The 23341-nt window shown below is 41.6% G+C and overlaps 1 protein-coding gene across 1 annotated transcript in view; it reads left to right on the top strand.

The window, feature by feature from the left end:
• oca2 (oculocutaneous albinism II) overlaps positions 1 to 23341 on the top strand; it is a 659230-nt gene that overhangs the window by 553998 nt on the left and 81891 nt on the right. Inside the window, exons 20-21 of the mRNA XM_037698314.1 lie at positions 11801 to 11928; positions 18180 to 18239. Of these exons, the coding sequence (XP_037554242.1) occupies positions 11801 to 11928; positions 18180 to 18239 (188 nt within the window). The remainder of the gene's footprint in view (positions 1 to 11800; positions 11929 to 18179; positions 18240 to 23341) is intronic.

Below are 23341 nucleotides of genomic sequence, written 5' to 3'. Positions count from 1 at the left end.
TGCCTTTCATTTTATTTCTGTGATTGTATATCTTTTTTCTTTTCTTTATATTGTATTATATTTGTTGTTTGGATGAAATGAAATGAATAAATAAAACATACATACATACATACATACATACATACATACATACGTTGCCAGACCCCGGCCGCGCGTAACCATGAAGGCTGAATCCCGATCCCACCTGGCAGTCAGGCGGACTGGACAGTCTGGGACGGACGCTGGAAGCGATTTTTAAATAAAATAATATTTTGTTTTTATACAAAAAATGTTTTAAAAAGTTGCAGAAGCGATTTAAAAATGATTATTAATTTTTTACACGTAAAATGTTTTTTAAAATCGCTTACACCGTTCGTCGCAGACCCGCCTGTCTGCGCGGGTCGGACCTTCATGATTACGCGCGGATGGAGTCTTGGAACAGCCTCTGTGGGTCACCAGCTGAGCTGGAGCTGGGAAGATGAGCCTCCCAGCCTCCTCCTCTCCGGAGGAGAGGATCAGTGAGACCAGCAGAGCGTTGGAGATTAAAAAAAAAAAAAAAAAAAAACGGTGCCAGCTTCATCATGAAATCCTGTTTTCACTTTAATGACTGTTAACTCAGCTGAAAATCATAAAAAGACACATAACTATTGGATCTCAGGAATATTTCCCTCAAACATGTTTAAAGAAGAGACGACATCAGTTCAACTTTATTTTAACTCACAATTGTACAAATCACAAAATAAGAACTTTAAAGCAAAGCTAAAAATAAAATGTATATATGTGAACAAGAAAGGAAACCACACACTTAAAATGAACATTAAAAGTAGACACAATGAGTGCAAATACATCAAATGATGATGAAAACCTATAAAAATTTAAATCTAGATGTTTTTTGTAGAATCTGGTTCATCAGAAATTTAATTTATATACATATATATATATTTATATAGATAAATATATATAGATAAATATATGTATATATATAAATACATATATATGTATATAAATATATATGAATATATATAAATACATATATATGCATATAAATATATATGAATATATATAAATACATATATATGTATATAAATACATATGTATATATATATACATATATATATAGATATATACATAATTGTGTGTATATACATATGTGATGTATATATATATATCACATATGATATATATGTGTGTGTGTGTATATATATATATATATATACACATATATATATACACATATGTGTGTACATATATATGTGTGTGTGTACATATATATTTGTGTGTGTGTGTATAAATATATATATATATATGTATATATATATATATATATATATATATGTACACATGTACATACACACATACATGCATACATACATACACACAACTTCAAAATAACCTAAATTCTAAACCTGTACTGAAAACAGTTTCTGCGTCTCAGCGCCACCAGCTGGTGAGAGGTGGTGACGTCAATTTGAACCCCGCCCACTGGAACCGGTACTGAAAGCATAATGGAAACACAACCTGTACCGTACCGAGTAGAGTAGAGCCGTGCTGTACCGGCCCGTACCGGTACTAATGGAAAAGTGGCATTATTGAAAGCAACATTCTATGCTGTGGTAAACAAGGCTGACAACCTTGCAATAAGGTTAAACAGTGAAAAAGAGGAGTACCTCAAACTCATGGCACAGTCTAAATTTGATCAGCAGACCCGTGCGAATGAGTTACAACGTGACAGAGAGCTCTCACAAGCTCAGCTGTCTTTACAAGCTCACTCATATGACGAGAAGATGAGGGAGGGACAGATTAAGTGCCAAACACTGTTTTCAGACAATGAGGCACTACAACAACAGTTGCAACTCACATCAAAAGCTCTGAGTGAGTGCAGATTGGAAAAGGAGGCGTTAGTACAACAAGGTGTGCGTTTGCAGAGTGAATGTCATACATCTCGGGAACGTTTAAAAGCCTGTGAGGTGAAACTAGCCGTAGCAACAAATGCGATTTCTGACGTGGGGCGAGGTTGTCTGGAACTCAAAGCCAAACAAGGTCAGAGTCCAGGTCACCCACCACCACCTCAGAAGGATTTTGCTGCACCTCCTGCTCTTAATCCCATTCCGTCACCTCCACATGAGTCTAGCGACACACCTCCACGTGCCAGTTTGGTTCCTACGATACCGATAACACAGCCTTTGCTCCCAATTTCAGATTTGCACAAAATTACAAAATATGTCAATCGATTTGAGCCAGGGCCGTTGGGTTCAACTGACACTAAGGCCTATCTTGACAACCTTGAATTCCAATTAAGAAGCTATCCCGACGCTACAGTTGAGGATAAAGTAGGTTTGATCAGGCTCACTTCATCCAGGACGGTGTTTTCCTTTATAGAGCGTCAACCTGATGCCACAAGAAAGGATTACCGCCTGTTATGTGCTGCTCTTATGAAAGAGTATTCACCTTGCATGGGACCTGGCGGATATCCAGCCGCCAACAAGGTTGTGCAAGGTAAGAATGAGCACCCCAGGGTATATTATTCCAGGATTTTGCAGGCTTATTTTGGTTACAGGAACGAGGCCAACATGGAGGAAGAGGAACCGTTTAAGTACGTGTTCAGCAAAAATGTGCACCCTGACATAAGGATGTCAGTGCAAATGATGGCTAATTTCAAAGAGAAATCCATCAGTGAGATAAAAAGTTGTGCTGTGAAGGTCTTTGAAGCACGTTCACAGGCCAAAACACCCTTTGAGATGTACCCAGGTGAGTGGTTTCCTGCCCAGTCATTAGAATTGGAAGGGACGAGAGCTTTGACTCCCCCTCCCAAAAAAGGCGAGAGGAAACAAGGTTTCTCAGCAGCCAAACCACAACAGGTGAGTGCCCCCTGGTCCAGACGAGATCCAAAATGGCTTCCCAAGGAAACAGAGGATGAATGATCGTACCAGAAGGGGGGCGGACACCCTAAGGGTAAAAAATGTGGCACCAAAAGTGACCCATACAAACAGGGATCCCACCGGGAACCCCAAAGGGGGGGTACTGTTTCCCCACCACGTCGGGCTGAACAGCCTGAGACAAAAAAGAAACAGCAGCAAGTCCAGAAAAAGAACCGCAGTCCTCTGAGCTTGGACGAGACAGACAGGGTGCATCGGTTGTTGGACTTGGTGGATGGTGTTGCCACGGACAAACAACCTATCGCTTTGTTTGGCGATATCATTGCTGATAAGTCGGAGCACACAGACAACACTGTTACTGCTGTCACAGATAGTCACCATGACGCTGTTGTAGTAAACTCTGACACACCCTCACCTGAAATGGGGGGGTACAATCACACGTCACCGACGGTGACCCATTGTAGTGAACTAAGCCTCAGGTCAAACCTGACCCTGAAGACCTTCATGGGACAGAAACTGTTATTTCATTGATTTGAATCCAGAAATACAAATTAAGCTCATCCAGAGACTTTCTAATTGTATCCTGCACTAATCAATTGAAAGAACACCCTCTTTTATATTGTCATTACTATTTTTACAAATGTCTTGATAATCAAAAGGTGTTTAGTTCAAATCATTTTAAATGTTGAAGTGAACTACTCATTTTAAATCAACTGTGAAACAGTATTAATGATTTTTTTATCCTCATTCAAAGTAGAAATCAAGTTAATGTCTGTGTAGAATGAACATATGCATGATATATATTCATAAATTAAACGGATTCTTTCATTTTTCTGGACTGTATATAATGTGCATTGAATTTAGAAATGTAACGTGAGACGTTAATTATTTTTGACTCACCAACGACAGTGGGTCATTTATTAACAGAATCAAAGTTTAACACATCACACATTTACATTAATTGGCAAAATATGGAAAATAACAACATGGCTAATTTAGCAAGTTTTACACGGAGTAAACAATACGGCGATTGTTTTCTCACTTCCAGCTGTACAACAGACACTTCTAAAAATATCTGGAATGATTTCTACTTGATAGAAGAATTTTAAAGATGGAAAGATGAAGTTTAGAGGGAGAAAAAGATGGATGAGGGAGAATGTTTGTGTCAGCATCAGAACGGCACTCTCCGGGTTTTTCCCAGCTTCTTCCCCGGTACACTTAGGTGATAGAAATCTCTTTTACCTGGAGATGTCTCCCTTGTACAAAATTCCATTTAACGCACCCTTTCAGCGTCTCCGTAGGAACAGCTGTGAATCGTCCGAAGTAGTGACGGTACTTGTTTGACACAAATTCACCTCACGAGTGGACTTCACATGAGTGGAGTCCGTCAGAGTTCCACTCAGAGGTGGAAGATATCATAATCCCAATATTCGGAAGAGCTTTGAATCATGGCTGGACTTCTGTTCTCCCAAACGACTCCAAACTCGACTCCAACTTCTCTTACTGGGTTGAACTAGGAAGTACCAACATTTAAAGAGCTCTATTTCCGGTTCATTTGGGAGTTTCTGATTGGTCGATGGACCAAAACAGAGGTGTGTTTTGTGATGTAAGGTGTTATGAAAAGTCAAGGAAAAAGATTAAGATTGTTTAAGAACAGACAGAAGATTTTTATGAAGAACTCAGACTTCGTGGAGTCACTTCTCTAGTATCTTGCTGTAAAAGTTAAACATGACATTTCTTTTTCAGTAAACTTGCAGTTGACCGAAACTTGAACTTTGACCAACTTACACCACTTGCTCATTTCAAACAGACGATCAAGAAATTGAATCATTACTCTGTAACATATTCCAACTTGATTTCACTTTGAATGAGGATTAAAAATCGTTATTACTGTTTCACAGTTGATTTAAAAATGAGTAGTTCACTTCAACATTTAAACATTGTTTGAACTAACACAATTTGATTATCAAAACATTTGTAAAATGGTAATGATAATAGAAAGTAGTCTTCTTTTACTTGATTAATTCAAGAAAGAAAGTCTCAGGATGGGTCAACCTGTATTTCTGGATTCAAATCAATGAAATGACAGTTTCTGTCCCATATGGTCCTTAAGGTCAGGACTTGACCTCAGGCCTAGTTCACTACATCTGTTACAGAGTAATTATGCATTTTTTGATCTTCCGTCTGAAATGAGAAGTAGTGATGTCGGTCAAAAGTCAGAAAGAAGTTATTAGAACGAACTGTCATGTTTTTAAACCTCTCAGACAGAAACAAGAGAAGCTGGCACCTGGGGTCTGTCATTTCGCCAAAACATTTCTCTGTCTGCTCCTAAACATTTCTCTGTCTGTTCCTAAAACATCTCTGCTGTTTTTCTGACTTGTAGTAACCCTCTTACGTCACTAAAACCACACCCCTGTTGGTTCTTTCAACCAATCAGGACTTCCCAAATGGGACCGGAAACAGAACTCTTTAAAAGTCGACACTTCCTAGTTCCAACCAGTCTGGAGTTCTACACTTGAACCAAAGTTCTGGGAGCACAGGAGAACAGAAGTTCTGGGAGACATGAACCGAAGTTCCTTGAGAGAACAGAAGTTCTGAGTTCCTCTGAGTCTTCTCAGAGTCCCGCTAAGTTCTTCTGGTACTGATGAAGTTCGGCTGGAGTTCCTGTAGGAGCCACGATGCCTCGCTGTGGCTCCACCCGGTGAAAACTTTATAACTTCTGAGGAGATTTGTTCTGTGGAACTAGTTCTCACGACTTCTGCCGAGTCGCAGCCGCCCTGAGGAGACGCTGAAAGGTAGCGTACTAGGGACCTCTTACTACAGCTGTTTCATCCTCTGCCAAGGTAAAAGAGTCGTCATGAGCTTCACTACCAGTGTACCGCAGGCAAACTGCGCTTGAAAGGAGCGTGTTGTTCTGGTTTACAGACATACATCCTCATCCACATCTTTTCTCTCTATTTAAACTCCTTCATTTCCCATCTTTAAAACTCTTCTATCTTGCCAGTAAAAGATAAGCTAAAAGTCTGCAGATATTGATTTAAGATCTAAGGATATGTCTGTTGTAATAAGCTGCAAGTGAGAAATCATGGCCGTATGATTTCTCATTGTGAAGCTCATTAATTAAGCTGTGTTATTGCGTTCAATCAGAATAATCAAGTGTACAATGTTTGATGTTAAATTTTGATTCTGTTAATAAATGACTACATTCATTTTGATGGGTCAAGGAAAAATAACGTCTCACGTCACAGTACTTCTAAACACAATATCTCTCTCACATATCTGTCAAGTAGCTCGAAAAAGAGAGAACCCGTCATTAAATATTGATTGTAGTGGAGCTCCTACGCTAACTAACCCTACATCACTACACCATCACAAACTGAAACCTCAGAAACAGCAATACCTGTGCTAACGGTTCAGTCCAAACAGGGTGACACAAACAACAACGTTGCCGCTGTCACAGACAGCCACCAGGACCTTGTTATTACAAACAATGAAAGCCCCTCAACACACGGTGAGCGGGTAATCTCATACATCAATGACGGAAGCCCGTCAAAAGCCGAACTCACAGGAGCATCAGCAACTGCACCAACGGTTCGGAAAAACCAGGATTACACAGGTAAAGGTAAACGTAAGAAGAAACGTTGGCTAAAACCTACAAGGTTCCTGTGTAACCTGATCAGAAAGGGGGTCGCTAATAAAGCTTACCTGTCGATCACACTTGAAGGGGTCGTCACACATGAAGCCCTACTGGATGGTGAGGCCGACATGACTATTATGTCAGCTAAACTGCTCGAGGAGCTCAGGACTGCCGCTAACGGTGTTCACAGGGAAATACCTCTCATAGAATGTGCTATTGGACTGCAGGGCCTCCCATATATGGGGACAACCCTGACAGCTAGAGCTATGGTTCACATGCAGGTTGGCGAAATGACACTATACCACCCGGTATATGTGTCTATGGTTGACTCATTCCCATTTTTGGTTGGCCAGGATTTTATAAATCGCTTTGACGCGATTATAGATTATGGTACACAGACAATGTGGGCTAGAGTGAGCAAACCCCTGCCAATTTTCATGCCTCCTGAGACAGTCACAGACTGCCCAACAGCAGGCACTGCAGAAGGCACCGAGGACCTCTCGACAGGGAACACGATCCCGGTAAGTAATCCTTCAAAAGCATGTGGAACTGAAAACACCCAACTGGTGAACCCGACTCTGACTGAATTACACAGCCTCCTCTGCGAGCTGAAACAGTCAGGGCCCACCGAATACTACCTACCATTGGTAGTTCAAGGTGTCGAGATCCAAGGATCCCACACCAAAGATGCTGTACTGTCGTCGGGGACAGATAAACCAGCTATAAAGGACGGAGCCATGATGGCCTTAAGAGGTCCTCTGACCCCTCCAGGCTGCTCGCAACTCTGCCAGTACAACCTACAGCCGAGGTGATGGCAGTCACACGTGCACAGGCTACAGCCAAGCCGGCTGACAACACAGTCTCTGTACAACCCGTGCTGACTGACCCAGACATCATCAAACTTCAGAAGTTGGATCCTGCAATAAACTCGATGATGCTGTCTTTGACTGACCCAGAGAAAAACACTCCGCCCGAAGCCAACCTGGATTCCGATCCAGACCCTAAAATCCTCTTTCAGCTGCGCAATCAGCTAAAATTACTCAAGGGCAACCTAACTTTAGCTCATGGAGCGACGTCCTCACCTGTATTCGTGGTCCCCCATGACCAAAGTGGGGTGACATTAGTTAGGGTAATGTTACCAGACGCGATAACGTGATCGAATCTGACAATCAGAGTGAGTGACCCACCGAAACTTTGTTTTCTAGTTGCTTAATTACTACTTTTGTCAATGTTGAAACGTTGTTTTTCTGGTTGCTTAGCCACTGTTTTGTCGATGTTGAGACATCGTTTAATTGGTTTTTGGTATTGTTTCTGAACACCCCCAGCAAGAATGAGTTTTGTGTGTATTTTAGTTAGAGACTAAGAGGACTTTAACTGTGTCAACATGCAGTTCATTTGTTAAAATGCAATCTTTGCGGATTCAATGTAGATTAATGCTACCTTAAGTACCATAATCTACATTGGTCTCACAACGCTTAAGCCAAACCTACTCGAACAATCCTATTTGGGGGGGGGGGGGGGGGGGCTAGCTAATCCTTCAGTTGAGTTTTGCCATAGACTCCAAAACATTTAGGGGAATACCAAAAAACAAAACCTCAAGTCGTTCGTCTAAAAGGACAACAGACAATTGAACCAAACTAGATTTTGCCATGTAAATCTAACTTAAACCAAGTTAGGAATGGAAAAATAGTTTGGAATGCCCTTCTATAGGTATAAATCCCTATATGAAAATTTTTCCGCATGACCCACCCTTTAAACTGGTAACTTTAGCTGATCTAAACCATGATAGCTTACACACCAGGTGCATATAGGTTAAGGTCTTATGTAAAATCCCAATCATAAGCCCAACTAAAACCACATAAATGCATAACACATAGAACCAGAATGGCACCCACTGGGAACCACCAGCAGCAACCTTCGCTGAAGGGACCTACAACACCAACGTGGGTCTCCAATCTTCACCCAGTGGTCGCCTCTGCAGTTCAATCGAGGGAACCCCTCTGCATGCTGATCAAACAACACCTCCAATCGTTGTGGATTTATCGTTGTGGATTATATGACTTTTTCCAATGGATTACAGACTTTGTTTCCAAGGGGTTAAAGCATGGCTACAATGGAATTGCCAACAACATTATGGAATTACCTAAACCGTTGTGGGATTACCTTCTTTGACTTTTGTTTTCCTCTTGCTAGATTACATCAAGCTCAAGGACATTCGGAGGCATAAGTTCACGTTTGAAATCATCCCCATGGACAGGCGATGATTTCCAAAGGGGGGACTTTAGTGAATTAGGCCTTCGATCAAAACCTGCCTCTGAAAACCTTCATGGGACAGGAACTGTTATTTCATTGATTTGAATCCAGAAATACAAATTAGCTCATCCAGAGACTTTCTAATTGTATCCTGAACTAATCAATTGAAAGAACACTCTCTTTTTTATATTATTAGTATTTTACAATATCTTGATAATCAAAAGTGTGTTTAGTTTATACCATTTTTAAATGTTGAAGTGAACCACTCATTTTAAATCAACTGTGAAACAGTATTAATGATTTTTTAATCCTCATTCAAATTAGAAATCAAGTTAGGGTAGGCAAGTATAAGCCTCGGCTTCAGCCTATTCCTTTTTTGGTAAATTATTGATTTGTCAAAAAGTAGTCTATATTGTTTTCCTTTTTCTGTAATGCTAATTTACCTAAATAAAGTTGAGTTGAGTTAAATGTCTATTTTACAAAGTAATTATGCATTTTTTGATCTTCTGTCTGAAATTAGAAGGAGTGATGTCGGTCAAAAGTCGGAGACAGTCCAAAACTAGTTGTTGGAACAAGCTGTCGTGTTTTTAAAGCACTCAGACAGTAAACAAGAGAACTGGCACCTGTGGTGTTTCTCACTTCGTCAAAACATTTCTCTGTCTGTTCCTAAACATTTCTGATGTTTTCTCGACTTGTAAAAACCCTTTGACGTCACTAAAACCACACCCCTGTTGGCTCCTTCAACCAAGCAGGACTTACTAAAAGTGACCGGAAGCAGAACTCTTTAAAAGTCTACACTTCCTGGAACTGTTAGTTCCGTTAGTTCATCTGGTTCTGATAGAGTTCGGCTGGAGTTCCTCTGAGTTCTTCTGAAGTTCTTCTGAGTCTCTTGGAGTATTGTGGAGTACTTCTGGGGTTTTTCCACTGCTGAATGGAACTTCGGACTCAGTTTTCCAGGCTGATGGAGTCATCCATCTCTGCAGGAGCCACGACGCCTCGCTGTGGCTCCACCCGGCGTATGCCCTATAACTGCTGAGGAAGTTTGTTCTGTGGAACGGATTATCTCACGACTTCTGCCGAGTCGCAGCCGCCCTGAGGAGACGCTGAAAGGTAGCGTGCCAGGGACCTCTTGACCGCAGCTGACCCATTCTCCGCCAAGGTAAAGAGTCGTCACTGGCTTCACTACAAGTGCACCACGGCGAGCTGCGTTTGAAAGGAGCGTGTTGTTCTGGTCTACAGACATACATCTTCCTCCACATTTTCTCTCCATTTAAACACCTTCATTTCCCATCTTTAAACTTCTATCTTGCCAGTAATTAATCCAGATGCCTTCAGAAATGTCTGTTGTTTTTATTAAGTAAAACATGCCAAGTTTTATTAATCAGAACCAGATCAGTCTAATCAAGTGTACAATGTTTTGAAGTTAAATTTTTATTCTGTTAATAAATGACCACATTTATTTTGATGGGTCAAAGAAAATTAACGTCTCATGTCACTGATTAAACCATCCACGCACAGTACATATGTCACATATCTGTCAAGTAGCTCAAAAAAGATAGAACCCGTTAATTTAAAATATGACTGTAGTGGAGCTCTGACGCTAACCAAGCCAATCGAGCCTTTTAGCACACTACAACTGCCCAGATCACAATTGGGTTAGAAGTGTAGGTTGATATTGATTGCTTAAAGGGCAGCTGAGAACACAGTAATGCAGAAGGAGAACTGGATCTAATTGAGGCCTTTTCCAGGGCTGCCCAACCAGGAGAAGGGGTGTCCTTACCTAACCAGAATAGTAGAGCTCTGATATTAGCTGCCCAGTAATAGTGCATCAAGTTAGGAAGTGACATGCCTCCAAGCCTGTGGGGCAGATGCAAGACTTTCCTGGCAATTTATGGATGCTTTTTATTCCAAATAATACGGATAGCTGCCTGTTCAGATTGGTGAAGAATGATTTAGTAAGGAGATTGGTAATTTTGCATATTCTGATATAAATATTGGTGCAATAGTAACAAGAGTTCTCTGCAACACTTACTATAATGCCATCAAATTGCACAGGATCTTTCTTTAAAAATTTGGCATGAAGGGCAGCAGCTTGTATGCATTCCTTTTATTGAGGAATGCTCCTATGCAAGTTGAACCGAAGCCACTTGGAATTCTTTTTTGATTTTTTTTTACATTTTGCCTCTTATCTGAGAAAGCTCCTCTGATTAAATTATTTTACTTATTTAGTATGAGAACAAAATTTTTTTTTTAAGAATAAAAAGGTCCACTGGCCTTTGATTCCACTTTTAGAAACGTTTTATTTTTTGGCTATTTGAATTAAGATGGTTTCACTGTTTCCAACCAACCACATTTATAAAATCCTGTTTATATATTCCCACTTTCTGAGTCTTTTCCTATAATACTTGCAGCTGAAGGAATACTGACCAGTGGTGACATTCCTTCATAATTTTTTTTACCTTCCTTTCATATTCAAATAGTGATTAAATAAATCTATCCATGCATCCATTATCTTTACCCGCTCCTTCCTTTTCGGGTCATGGGGGTCACTAGTGCCCATATCCATCAATCACTGTGCGAGAGGCACAGGATGAACTTCTGCAAGTCCATCACAGTGACACATAGAGACAAAAGAAACAAACCATCCACTCTCTCACTCACACCTAGGGACAATTTAGAGTTGCCAATTAGCCTAAATGCTAAATGTAACAAAAAACCTTATGTTTTTGATCTGTGGGAGGAAACTGGAGTACCTGGAGAAAACCAACATATGCACACAAAGATTATGCAAACTCCACCCAGAAAGGTCCCCAGCCGGGATTCGATCTGGCGACCTTCTCGTTGAGAAGCAGTAGCTCTACCAACTGTTCCACCGTGCTGCCTTAATTGTAGAAATTTGATTAAAATTACAGATGGCAGCTTATATTAAACGAATGGCTACTTTTTAATGGTGAAAAATGGCAAATGTTTGCTTTTGATCTGAACATACATTCATTCTAGTCATAAATCTGTTAGAAAGTGCTGATCTCAGATGGCATTTCCTGTTCTGTTTCAGGTTGGATCGCCATCTTGGGTGCCATTTGGCTTTTGGTTCTGGCTGACGTACAGGATTTTGAGATCATCCTGCACCGAGTCGAATGGGCAACGCTCCTGTTCTTCGCTGGACTATTTGTTTTGATGAAGGTATGTAAATCCTGACATTTTACCGGAAGTCTGTTGAATACATTCCACATTATATTATTATTACAATATCCATATTATGATTTTATTTTGCTTCTGTAGAATACTTTTCTGTGATTTTATTTAATCTGTAGTTTATCTTGTTCCTTTTATGGCTTATTTTTGCCCTTTTGATTCTGTTGTGTTTTCCTGTTCAGTTTAGATCGTTTGTGTTTTTGTATTTCAGTGTTAGGGTTGTATTTTGAGTAGTCTGGTTTAGGTCTTGTTTTATTTTCCAGTGTTTCTTGTGCCATCTTCTATTCACCCCTACTAAGCCTCCTCTGTGTCCTCCCAATCTGTCTGCCACCATCACCTGTCCCCATTCAGCATTCATCCCAGGTGTTCCCACATTCAATCCCACTCAGTTTTGTATGCATAAGGTTCCTTGTCTCCACCTCACCAGCGGCTCATTATCCTGTCATCATTGCAGATGTGTCGGTCCTCCTCCTGCTCCCTCATGTTTCCCTATTTTTTCCCTCCAGATTATTTGTATGTTTCTTGCTGATACATCAGCCTTTGTTTTCATTTGTTTAAAAGAATAAATCATTTTTTATTTTAATTAGCGGTCTGCCTGCATCTGTGTCCTACCATACACTGCCCATTATACCCAGCTTTCAGCAAGACTAGGTTGAAAATCAAAGGGGATTCAAAACAAGAACTGCTAACTAGCACCACATTTAAAACTCTGTGGCAAGCAATTTGTGTTTTTATTTGATATCCATTATATATAGTTTAGTGTAGTTGCCTCACAGCAAGAAGGGTACAGATTTACCGCCCAGCCTTAGTCAATTCATGTTTGCCCAGTGCATGTGTGGATTTTCACCGAGTAAGGGAGTGGTGGCGCAGAGGTTAGAGAAGGTGAGCCTGTGATTGGAAGATCATTGAATCAACTCCCGGTACTGACAACATCAAAATGTGGGTGAGAAAGGTGAAGCACCCACACCTGCCTCCACCCTCATTTGCCCCACTCTGGGCCCTTGAGCGAGGCCCTTAAACCCTTAACTCCCCATCTGCTTACCCGGGTGCCCTAGATGTCAGCTCTCTGCTCCACACAGAGGGTTGTGGTAGCTCGGTGGTCTGTGGTTGCGTCAGGAAGGACGTCTGGCTTTAAGAAAATGTTGCCAAGTCTTTGTGGGACTTAGTTTGCTGTGGTGACCCCCGACGAAAGGAGCAGCCAAAAGAAGGAAAAAATGTGTGGATTTTCACATAGTACTTGCTTTTCTTCCCAAAGACCAACATCTATGTTAGGATAATCAAAAATTTCCCAAGGTGTGAGTGAGATTATGAATAGTTGTCTTATTTGCCTCTATATGTCCCAATGTGACGGACTTGTGACCCGTCCAGGATGTACCCTGCTTTTCAAATAATAACCTCTGAAGATAGGCACCAGCTGCCCTGTGAGTCAGAAAGAAAATAATAATTAAAAAAAAGGGTAATAATTAAATTATTATCCAACATTTTTCAGTCAGGTCATCTGGACAGTTTCTTTTTTTTTTTTTGTGCTGAAACATTTCACCTTCGGTCCAGAAGGCTTCATCAGTCAATGAAACACACAACAAAACTGATTTTTTCCCTCAACAGCTTACTCCAAAGTGGAACAAACCAGTTCTGCTTGTGATAAGCACTGGCAGGGTCCAATGCTGACATGTTCCTGTTGTTAGTTTTCTACATTTGTCTTGGAATCTAGCTGTTTTTTGTTTTGTTACCTTTTCCTTTTAGCCATCCTATTTGTAAAAAAAAAAAAAAAAAAAACTGTAGTATGCTTTTTTATAACTGTTTATTGTTGTTGCTGTTGTCCATTGTTGTCATCTTTCTTTGTTGAAATCAGGTCTCTCTTGTAAATGAGTCCTCGAGGCTCAATGGGATTTACCTGTATAAATAAAGGTTGATTGATAAGATGGTCTCTTTGGTACGCCTCCTCTTCCATTGCCGGCCCTCTTCCTTGTTGACAGTCATGTCAAACTGGCTGAAAACAACAAAGTCCATGCGCAATGGAGGAGGGGGCGTACCGAAGAGACCATCTTATCACAAGCAGAACTGGTTTGTTCCACTTTGGAGTAAGTTGTTGGAGCAAGAATCAGTTTTGTTGTGTTTCCTTGACTGATGAAGCCTTCCGGACCAAAGGCGAAAGGTTTCAGCACAAAAAAAAAGAAACTGTCCAGATTACCAGACTAAAAAATGTTGGATTGTATACCTGGATTATTGAGCATGGACTTTGTTGTTTTCAACCAGTTTGACAAGACGGTCAACAAGGAAGAGGGCCGGCAATGGAGGAGGGGGGCGTACCAAAAAGACCATCTTATCACAAGCAGAACTGGTTTGTTCTACTTTGGAGTAAGCTGTTGGGGGAAGAATTAAATAATTGTGTTTCGTTTTTTTTATTTTTATTCCATGTGCTGTAAATATATCTTGTTACTTTTTATTTGATGTTGTGATATTTTTGTTAAGCACTTTGGTAACAGTTTCTGTTTTAAATGTGCTCTATAAATAAATCTGACTTGACTTGGCTTTACTTGACTTCTATTCAGATGACACCTGTAATTCTCTCATGTTCTTTTTTAATCATAATATCAGAAAAATTCATCAGCAACTTTGTCCTGTCTCTCCTCTTCCTCCCTCCTCTGAACCTTCTCCCCTCAGTCAGCATTTTTCTGTCTTTCAGCTTCCTCCTGCCTCTGAAATAGCCAAACTCATTCTGAAATCCAAGCTGTCCACATGTTCTCTGGTTCCTCTCCTATCAGTGCTTGTAAAATTTTGCCTTTTTCACTTCTCCCTATCATTTCTGCCATTATTCACTCTTCTCTTTCTTCAGGAAATGTTCCAACTATTTTCAAAACTGCAGTTGTCACTCTGATCCTTAAGAAGCCTGGATTGGATCCAAATATTTTCAGTAATCTTTGCCCTATTTCTAACCTTCCATTCATCTCTAAAATTCTGGAAAAAGCAGTAGCTTCTCAGCTCCACCTCCATTTAACCAAAAACAGTCTATACTAGGGCATTTACAGATTACTCAAGTAATCTACACATCGATTGCTAGAACATCTATCGAGGTTAAAAATGTAAGGTCGAGTGTCCGTAGTGACGTCATTATGTGACCACCGTATGACCGTAGGGGGCGGTGTTGCACTGCTGCAGGTCACAAAGTATGGTGTAACACCGGGTGCAATCCACCGAACCAGAACCAGCTTCCTCTTGTTTCACAAACAAAAAGCAAAAAATTTTCATCTCTAAACCTATAAAAAAAATCTATAAACATATTAATCTCTAAAACTAAACTTAATGCGCACCATTAATGGTTTAAACCCCCCCCCCCCCCCCACTGTTAAGTTTTGTTTTTGACGTGCTGCATTTCTTCACGTTTGCAGTTTAATAATAATAACTAATAGTTTAGTTTTTCCCGTGACTTATTTGCAGTATGATAAATGGTAGGAGCATAATATACGCTCCCAATGTTTTGTTGGTCTTTTTTTTGTAAATAATCACCTTCTTTTGCGGTTTTATTTATTTATTTATTTTTGTATCTTGAGATCTATGACGTCATCAAATACTCAAGTTCTACTTGGGTTTTATTATGTTAATGTCGAGTTTAAAAATTATATACTCGTTCAACCCCTAGTCTATACAAACAGTTCCAGTTTGGTTTCTGCCCCAGTCACAGCACAGAATCTGCTCTCCTTAGAATCACTAACACTCTTCTCATGGCAGCAGATTCTGGTTTACTTTCTCTCCTCGATCTTAGTGTGGCATTTGATATTATCTCCCACAACATCCTCCTCCACAGACTTTCATCCATTGGCATCACCCATACACCCCTCACTTGGTTTCAGTCATATATCTCTGGCCGCACTCAGTTCATCCAACTTAAATCATTCAGATCCCCCTCCTACCCCGTCACTTCAGGTGTGCCCCAAGGCTTTGTCCTGGGGTTCCTTCTTTTTTTCATCTACATTCTCCCCCTTGGCAATATCTTCCATTAATTTAACATTCACTTCCATTGTTTTGCCCATGACACCCAGCTCTTCTTATCCACTGCACCTAATTCTTCATTTCTTCCTTCCTCCCTCACTTCCTGCTTAGCTGAACTTAAATCCTGGTTTATATCTAACTTCCTTAAATTAAACAGTGATAAAACAGAGTTTCTACTCATCTGCACTAAATCCACCATATCTAAAGTTAAGTTTTTCCCTCACCATTGACAGCTCCATCGTTTCTTCCTCCCCTCACGTTAAGAGTCTGGGTGTCATTCTTGACAGAACTCTCTTTTTTCACTCCCACATCAATAATATAACCCGGTCTGCATACTTCCACCTTCGAAATATCAACCGTCTCCATCCATCCCTCTCCCCGCACTCTGTTTCCATCCTGGTCCATAGCTTGGTCATTTCTCGATTTGATTACTTCAACTCTCTCCTATTTGGTCTGCCGTAAAAATTACTTTGTAAGCTTCAAATGGTTCAAAATTCAGCTGCCCGCATCGTTACCAAAAAAGCAACTTCACTGGCTTCCAGTCAGTTTCAGAATTCAATTTAAAATCCTGTTGTACACATTCAAGGCCATCCATAACCTCGCCCCTCCCTCTCTGTCCGATCTCCTGCACTTTATCACCCATTCACGCTCCCTACGCTCTTCCTCTTCCATCCACCTCAACGTGCCTCTCGTCCACCTCAGCACCATGGGACACAGAGCCTTTTCTGAGTAGAAGAGACGCAGTGTCTCTAAGGACGTTGCATTTTGAGGGATGTTGGTTGGACGCTACAGGTGGAAGTGGTCTCCACCTACAAGTAGACTACTTCCTCAGGAGGCTGAGGTGAGCTGGTCTTGGAAGCTCAGTCCTCACCTGATTGTACAAGTGTGCAGTGGATAGCATTCTGTGCTCCAGCATCAACATGGGTCATGGGGGCTGCATAGCTGCAAAAAGGAAAGCTCTGCAGAGAGTGGTGAAGGCTACACAGAAGACTGTTGGATTCAGCCTCTCCACCATCACAGACATCTACTCCTCCAGATACAGGACATGGGCCACCTGTATCATGAAGGACCCCACTCACCCAGCACACACACTTTTTACCCCACTCTCCTCAGGCAGAAGTTTGCAGAGCATTAAGTGCAGAACCACCAGAATGAGGAACAGCTTCTACTCTGAAGCTGTTGGATGCATTAATCCCTAACCAGGATTATCACCGTAAATAATAAAAAAAAATTGCTGTAATTCAACCTTATTTATACAGGTTAATCCCACTGAACCTCGGGGTCTCATTTACAAGAGAGACATTATTTTAACCAACAGTGATGACAACTGTGGACAACAAATACAACCGTATACAATCACGAAGGATGCATTCAAATTGAGAACACCAAGTGAAATAAAATGGTGTTAAAAATGAAACAAAAAACAGTTAGGTTGTAAGGCGATGTAGAAAATTAAAAACAGGAACATTCCTGCATTTGGTCTTTGCCAGGAATTTAGCAGATGTTTGAAGCCACTTGGAGAGGTCAAGTTTTTTTTTCTTGGTACCCACATTTGAGTTAGGTCGTTTTCACACCAGATAGTCAGGTAGACTCGGTTCGGTTCGGGACCAATATTCATGACCTTTTGTTTACATTTGAGCTGGTACATTTGCATTCACACTGCACTGTGCAGTCGAGTCAACCTGTTGAACCAACCCATTCTCCCACTCGCCTGTGGGGGCGCTGCACCAAGAACTACTGAAAGAAACGACACAAAAACCTCTGAAGACACATCTTCTTCTTCTTCTGTAAATAAAAATAAAAACGAAGTGGCATCAAGTTTTAGCAATTTTAGGAGTTATATTTTGTCATTTTTCAAAAATGGACTTAGCATGAGCAGAAGATGGGACAGAAGACCATGGAGGATATTGTTTTTCACACAAGGCAGCTGACAGCTCCAAATAAGGTCAGAGAAATGCGTGTTTGTTTACCCTGCGGAGCGGGGCTCGGTCTGTTTACATTCACACTGTACTTGAACCGCGCTGGAGTTCGCTTCTACCGGACCGAGACCTAGGTTTTAGCCCGGGCCAGAGTTCGCCTTTTTGTTCCGTGACAAAGTTCAATGGTGCGTTCACACCTCCCTAAACGAACCGGACTTTCTAGGAAAATGAGCTAGAGTTCGATTAAAGCGGACTAAACAGGGCTAGTGTGAATGCACCCTTAATGTCTCCGGATTCTTTTTAAACATTGATCTTCTTTTCATTTTCCAGGCATTAGCCCAGCTGCAGCTTATCGATTTCATCGGAGAGCAGACAGCACTTCTTATAAAAGTGAGTCTTTCTTTTTATTCCTAGCCTCAGCCATCATCACTCAGATATCTTTGTAAGTGATGTTGATAATTGGGTATAAGTGACATGATATTGATTTTCATGCATATTGATCCTTTGGCTCTGCATATCTCTGAATTCAGTTATTTTGACAAGATCCATGTTTTGGTTTCACAAGTTCAGGAGGATGTTTTAACAAATTTTATTATGTTAAGATGGCAGGTGGTAGTCAGGATCATCTCACAGGACTGATCTAAAGAGTCCTAATACTGTTAGTAGGCTGTAGGTCTCAGAGAATGTGCAGAGTAGCAGGAGATTAGCCGTTAACCTTCTCAGATGGTTGAGGAGCATTTGGCGAAATGCAGAGCCAACTCCCAGAGATTGGAGGAGCAGTATCAGTGGTGGTAATGATGTCACCATAAGTGGTGGGCAAGCAGTTGGAGAGAGAGGCCTGCTGAGACTAGATCAGATAGAGGGAAAATCTTAATCATTGTCCAAGTAGTGGATAAAGGGTCATACAAGGGGAATCCGAGGTCAGAGAATTCATCCAGAGGGGAAACCCTAATCTGAAAATCAATGGGCAGAAAAAAGTTGCATTTGTGAAAATCAGATAAGCAGAACTAACCAGAAATGGAGCAGACAGGGTGGAGGATTCAGGAAACAGGCATGAGGTCATGACAAGAAAATCAGGCATGGACTTGGAAGAAACGTTGTACATCTACTGACAAAAAAATGTTTGCTAATCTGGCAGAGACTTCGTGTAGACGGAGTGCTAATATAGATCGGGCAACAGGTGATGAGCATGAGTGTGATTGTGGCAAAGAAGTGGTCATGATAGGTGGCACAGAGCAGAGATCATGACATAGCCCCCTCCTCAAGGTCCAGCTACTGATGGACCTCTGCGTTGATCTGAGTGGGAGTGATAGAAATTCCAAACCAGGGTCTTATCCAGAATGGTTCAGGCAGGAACCCATGAATGTTCCTCTGGGCCATAACCCTCTTAATCTATCTGATAATGGAGGCCCTGACCCCAATTTTGGAAGTGAAGGGGTCTCCAGACAGTAAATGGTAGATGGTAAATGGACTGTACTTATATAGCGCCTTTCTATCTTATTTCAAGATACTCAAAGTGCTTTACACTACAATCTGTGTCCTCATTTACCCATTCATACAGCACTCTACTAGATCTCTACAAAGCTAATTGAACAAATCATTCTAATGAGACTAATCAGTACTTTAGATCACATTCATACACTGATAGGACACACATCAGAGGCTATGAGGGGTTCAGTGTCTTGCCGAGGAACACTTCAGCATGTGACTGCTAGTGGATTCGAACCCCCAACTCTCGCATTGGAGGACGACTGCTCTAACCACTCAGCTATAGCCGCCCCAGTGTGGGCAGGAGAAACATCGATGGGTCAGGCAGGAGGAGGGGATCTGGAGGAGGATCCAAAAAAGAACGGATCCAGAGGCTTAACCCGAGACACATGAAATGTGGGGTGTATCCTCAAAGAATGAGGACACTGTAGGCGGACTGCCAACAGGTTCACCACTTTATAAATGGGAAAAGGAGGTGCCTATTTACATTTCTCCACATGGAGAAAAATGTCCATAGTGGATAGCTAGATGTTTTGACCCACTTGGTAAGGCAGAGTTGGGGTACAACATCGGTTGGCACTCCTGGAATAGACTGTGGACATTTTGAAGAGGGTCTTTCTGGCTCTTCTACAAACTTGCTGACATATGTGGGCAGATGTGGCTGAATGGTTACAGCAGTCGTCCTCCAATACGAGAGTTGGGGGTTCGAATCCACCAGCAGTCACATGCCGAAGTGTCCCTGGGCAAGACACTGAACCCCTCATAGCCTCTGATGTGTGTCCCATCAGTGTTTCAATGTGAGTTAAAGCACTGATTAGTCTCATTAGAATGATTTGTTCAGTTAGCTTTGTAGAGATGTAGAGTGCTGTATGAATGGGTAAATTAGGGCACAGATTGTAGTGTAAAGTGCTTTGAGTATGTTGAAATAAGATAGAAAGGTGCTATATAAGTACAGTCCATTTACCATTTACCTTCTGTGGGCAGCCGTATGAGCAGAGGGGACCTCAGCTACTTTCCCCTAAATGGTGATCACCGGTGGCTAGAATCTGTAGACGGTTAAAAACAGGGACAGATCAGTGACAGAGGATGACAGGGAGTTCAGTGCCTGCTCCACCCAGGGAAGTTTATGCCACCACTTGGGTGGAACCTCTGCACATAGGAGCTAAAGCTTGGTCTCTACTTCCTGCTTTACCCTCTCACTATGTCCATCAGTCTTTGGGTAAAAACCAGACGAGAGGCTGCCAGAAATGCACAGAAGATAACAGAACTCCTTCCAAAACCGAGAAATGAACTGGGAACCCAGACCTGATACAATGTCAGCAGGCAGACCATAGAGGCAGAACACCTCTCGGACCAGGACCTCCCTCTGTTCCTTGGCAGATGGGAGTTTATTTAAGGGGACAAGATGAACCATCTCAAGAGAACCTATCCAAAATGTTGAGGATGACTGTGTTACCACCGGAAGAAGGCAACCTAGTGATGAAATCCAGAGATGTGAGACCAGGGCCAGGACGGGATGGGGAGTGGTCACAGGAGGCCAGCAGGAGGTCATCAGGAGGTCTTGGATGGGAACATTGATTGCAAGAGGAGATGAACTCCTTGACATTCTTGACCAAAACTGGGCCTTCACCACCACCAGTGTCTTATTAATTCCTGGATGACAGAATAGTCAAGACTTATGGCAGAGCTTGAGTACCTGTTCCACATTGTCCTTCAGGATGAACATATGATCCTTGGGGCAATCAGTAGGTGGTGGATGATCATGGTGAGCCTGTCTGATCTCCTCCTCCAGTTGTGTGATCAAAAGTTGAACCATCTCCAGTAGAATAAACTACTCTCAGCTAGTCTGATACTTCTCAAACTTATCCTGAATCCTAGAGAGAGTGTAAGGCTTGGCATTCTTAGTTCCGTGTCTGTAAGAGAGGGAGAAGTCCAACCGGCAGAAAAACAGAGCCCACCTGGCCTACCTGGGGTTTAATCTCCTTGCTGTATTTATGTACTCCAGATTTCTGTGATCAGTCCAGACCCTAAATGATCCTTTGGCACCCTATATTGAGTGTCTCCACTCCTCGAGAGCCATCTTGACAGCTAAGATTTCTCACTCCCCGACATCGTAGTTGTGTCCTGCAGCAGATAGGCTTCTGGAGAAAAAGGCACATGGGTGAATCTTTCCATCAAAAAAAACATTGGCCGAGGACAGCACCTACCCCTGTATTAGAGGCAATCCACTTCCATGATGAACTGTCGGTAAAGGTCGGGAGAATGAAGAACAGGAGCAGAAGCAAACATTATTTTAAGCTTGGCAAAGGTGGCCTCAGCTCGGTCGTTCCACAGAAACCTGGTTTTGACTGAGGTGAGAGCATGCAGAGGGGTCAAGACCTGGATATAGTTTTTGATGAATTTGCAGTAAAAATTAGCAAACCCTAGAAACCTCAGAAGCTGCTTTCTGTCCTTAGGGGTAGGCCAGTCCAATACCATAGAGACTTTGGCGAGATTCATAGATACCTGATTAGGTTTGATAATGAAGCCCAAAGATGAGGTTGGTGGTTTGGTGGAACTCACATTTCTCTGCTTTGACAAAATTATTATTTTGCAGACTAAGTAAAACAGACCTCACGTTTCCTGTGGGATGGTAGATCCTTAGTGAATATAAGAATATTGTCTAGATAACCAAAGACAAACTGATTTACCATATCCCTGAGAACATAATTCACAAGGGCCTGGAAAATGGCAGGAGCGTTAGACCAAAAGGTATTACCAAATACTCATAGTTCCAGTTAGGCATGTTTAAAGCCATTGTCCACTCATTCCCTTTCTGATGCAGACCAGATGGTAAGCGTTTCTCAAGTCTAATTTAGTAAAAACAGTGGAACCTTGGATGAGGTGAAAACCACATGTCAAGAGAAATACTTGTTCTTGCGAGTGATCCTGTTCAGACCTCGGTAATCAATATAGGGCCTTAAGGAGCCATCCTTTTTGCCCACAAAAAAGAAACCCGCCCCAGCAGGGGATGCAGATGGTCTGATGATGCCAGATTGAAGAGAATTATTGATATACTTGTGACTGTCAGGACCAGACAATGAATACAGGTGGCCTCTATGAGGTGCAGAGCTGGGGAGTAGGTCAATGGAACAGTCATAGGATCTGTGGGGAGGTAAGGAAGTAAGTAAGCCTTAACTTTGTTTAAAATCTCCTTGAGGTCATGATACTCTGAGGGGACCTTAGAGAGGTCTGGATATGTCTCCACAGTAGTATCTGAACATAGTGTATGAGATACATCATCAAAAAGGTAGGATGACAAGCATCCTTCAGACTACCCCACAATATCCTTACCCCACCAGTCAATGCATGGGCTATGTAGGTATAGCCAAGATGTTCCTAAAATGACTGGGAGCTTGGGAGAATTGATAAATATATGGTCTCATGATGATTCCCTCTGATTCCCCCATGAGAGACAAAACAACTGGTTCAGTTTTATGGTTGGTAACATATGTCTGTCTAAGACTATCACCTTGTGACCCTTAGCAGGGGGATCTATTCTGATGCCAAGCATGTTAGCAAACTCAAGATCCATAAATTCATTGTCTGTACCAGAGTCAATGAACACTAAAAGAACATGTATTTTACCTCGTATCTTGATTATAGGCAAGGCAACATGAGAGATGATACCATACCATACCAATTTATTTATAGAACACTTAAAACAGCAACAAGGCCAACCAAAGTGCTGTACAAAATAAATTAAACATGCACAGCTGACAGGAAAACATAAAATAAAAATACAGATACAAATAGCAGCAGAAGCTAACTAAAATGGCCAACAGTGTCGAGTACAGACCGGACCAAAACAAATCACACCGTGTTAAAGGCAAGAGAATAGAAGTGGGTCTTCAAGCGAGACTTAAAGACTGAGAGTGTGGGAGCCTGTCGGACACTCAGTGGCAACTCATTCCACATTCGTGGACCTGCAACAGAGAAAGCCCTGTCACCTCTGAGCTTACGAC

This window comes from Nematolebias whitei, chromosome 3 (assembly GCF_014905685.2).
Source record: "Nematolebias whitei isolate Nwh7 chromosome 3, NemWhi1, whole genome shotgun sequence".
Taxonomy (NCBI): Eukaryota; Metazoa; Chordata; class Actinopteri; order Cyprinodontiformes; family Rivulidae; genus Nematolebias; species Nematolebias whitei.
This window is presented reverse-complemented; position numbering and strand designations above follow the sequence as displayed.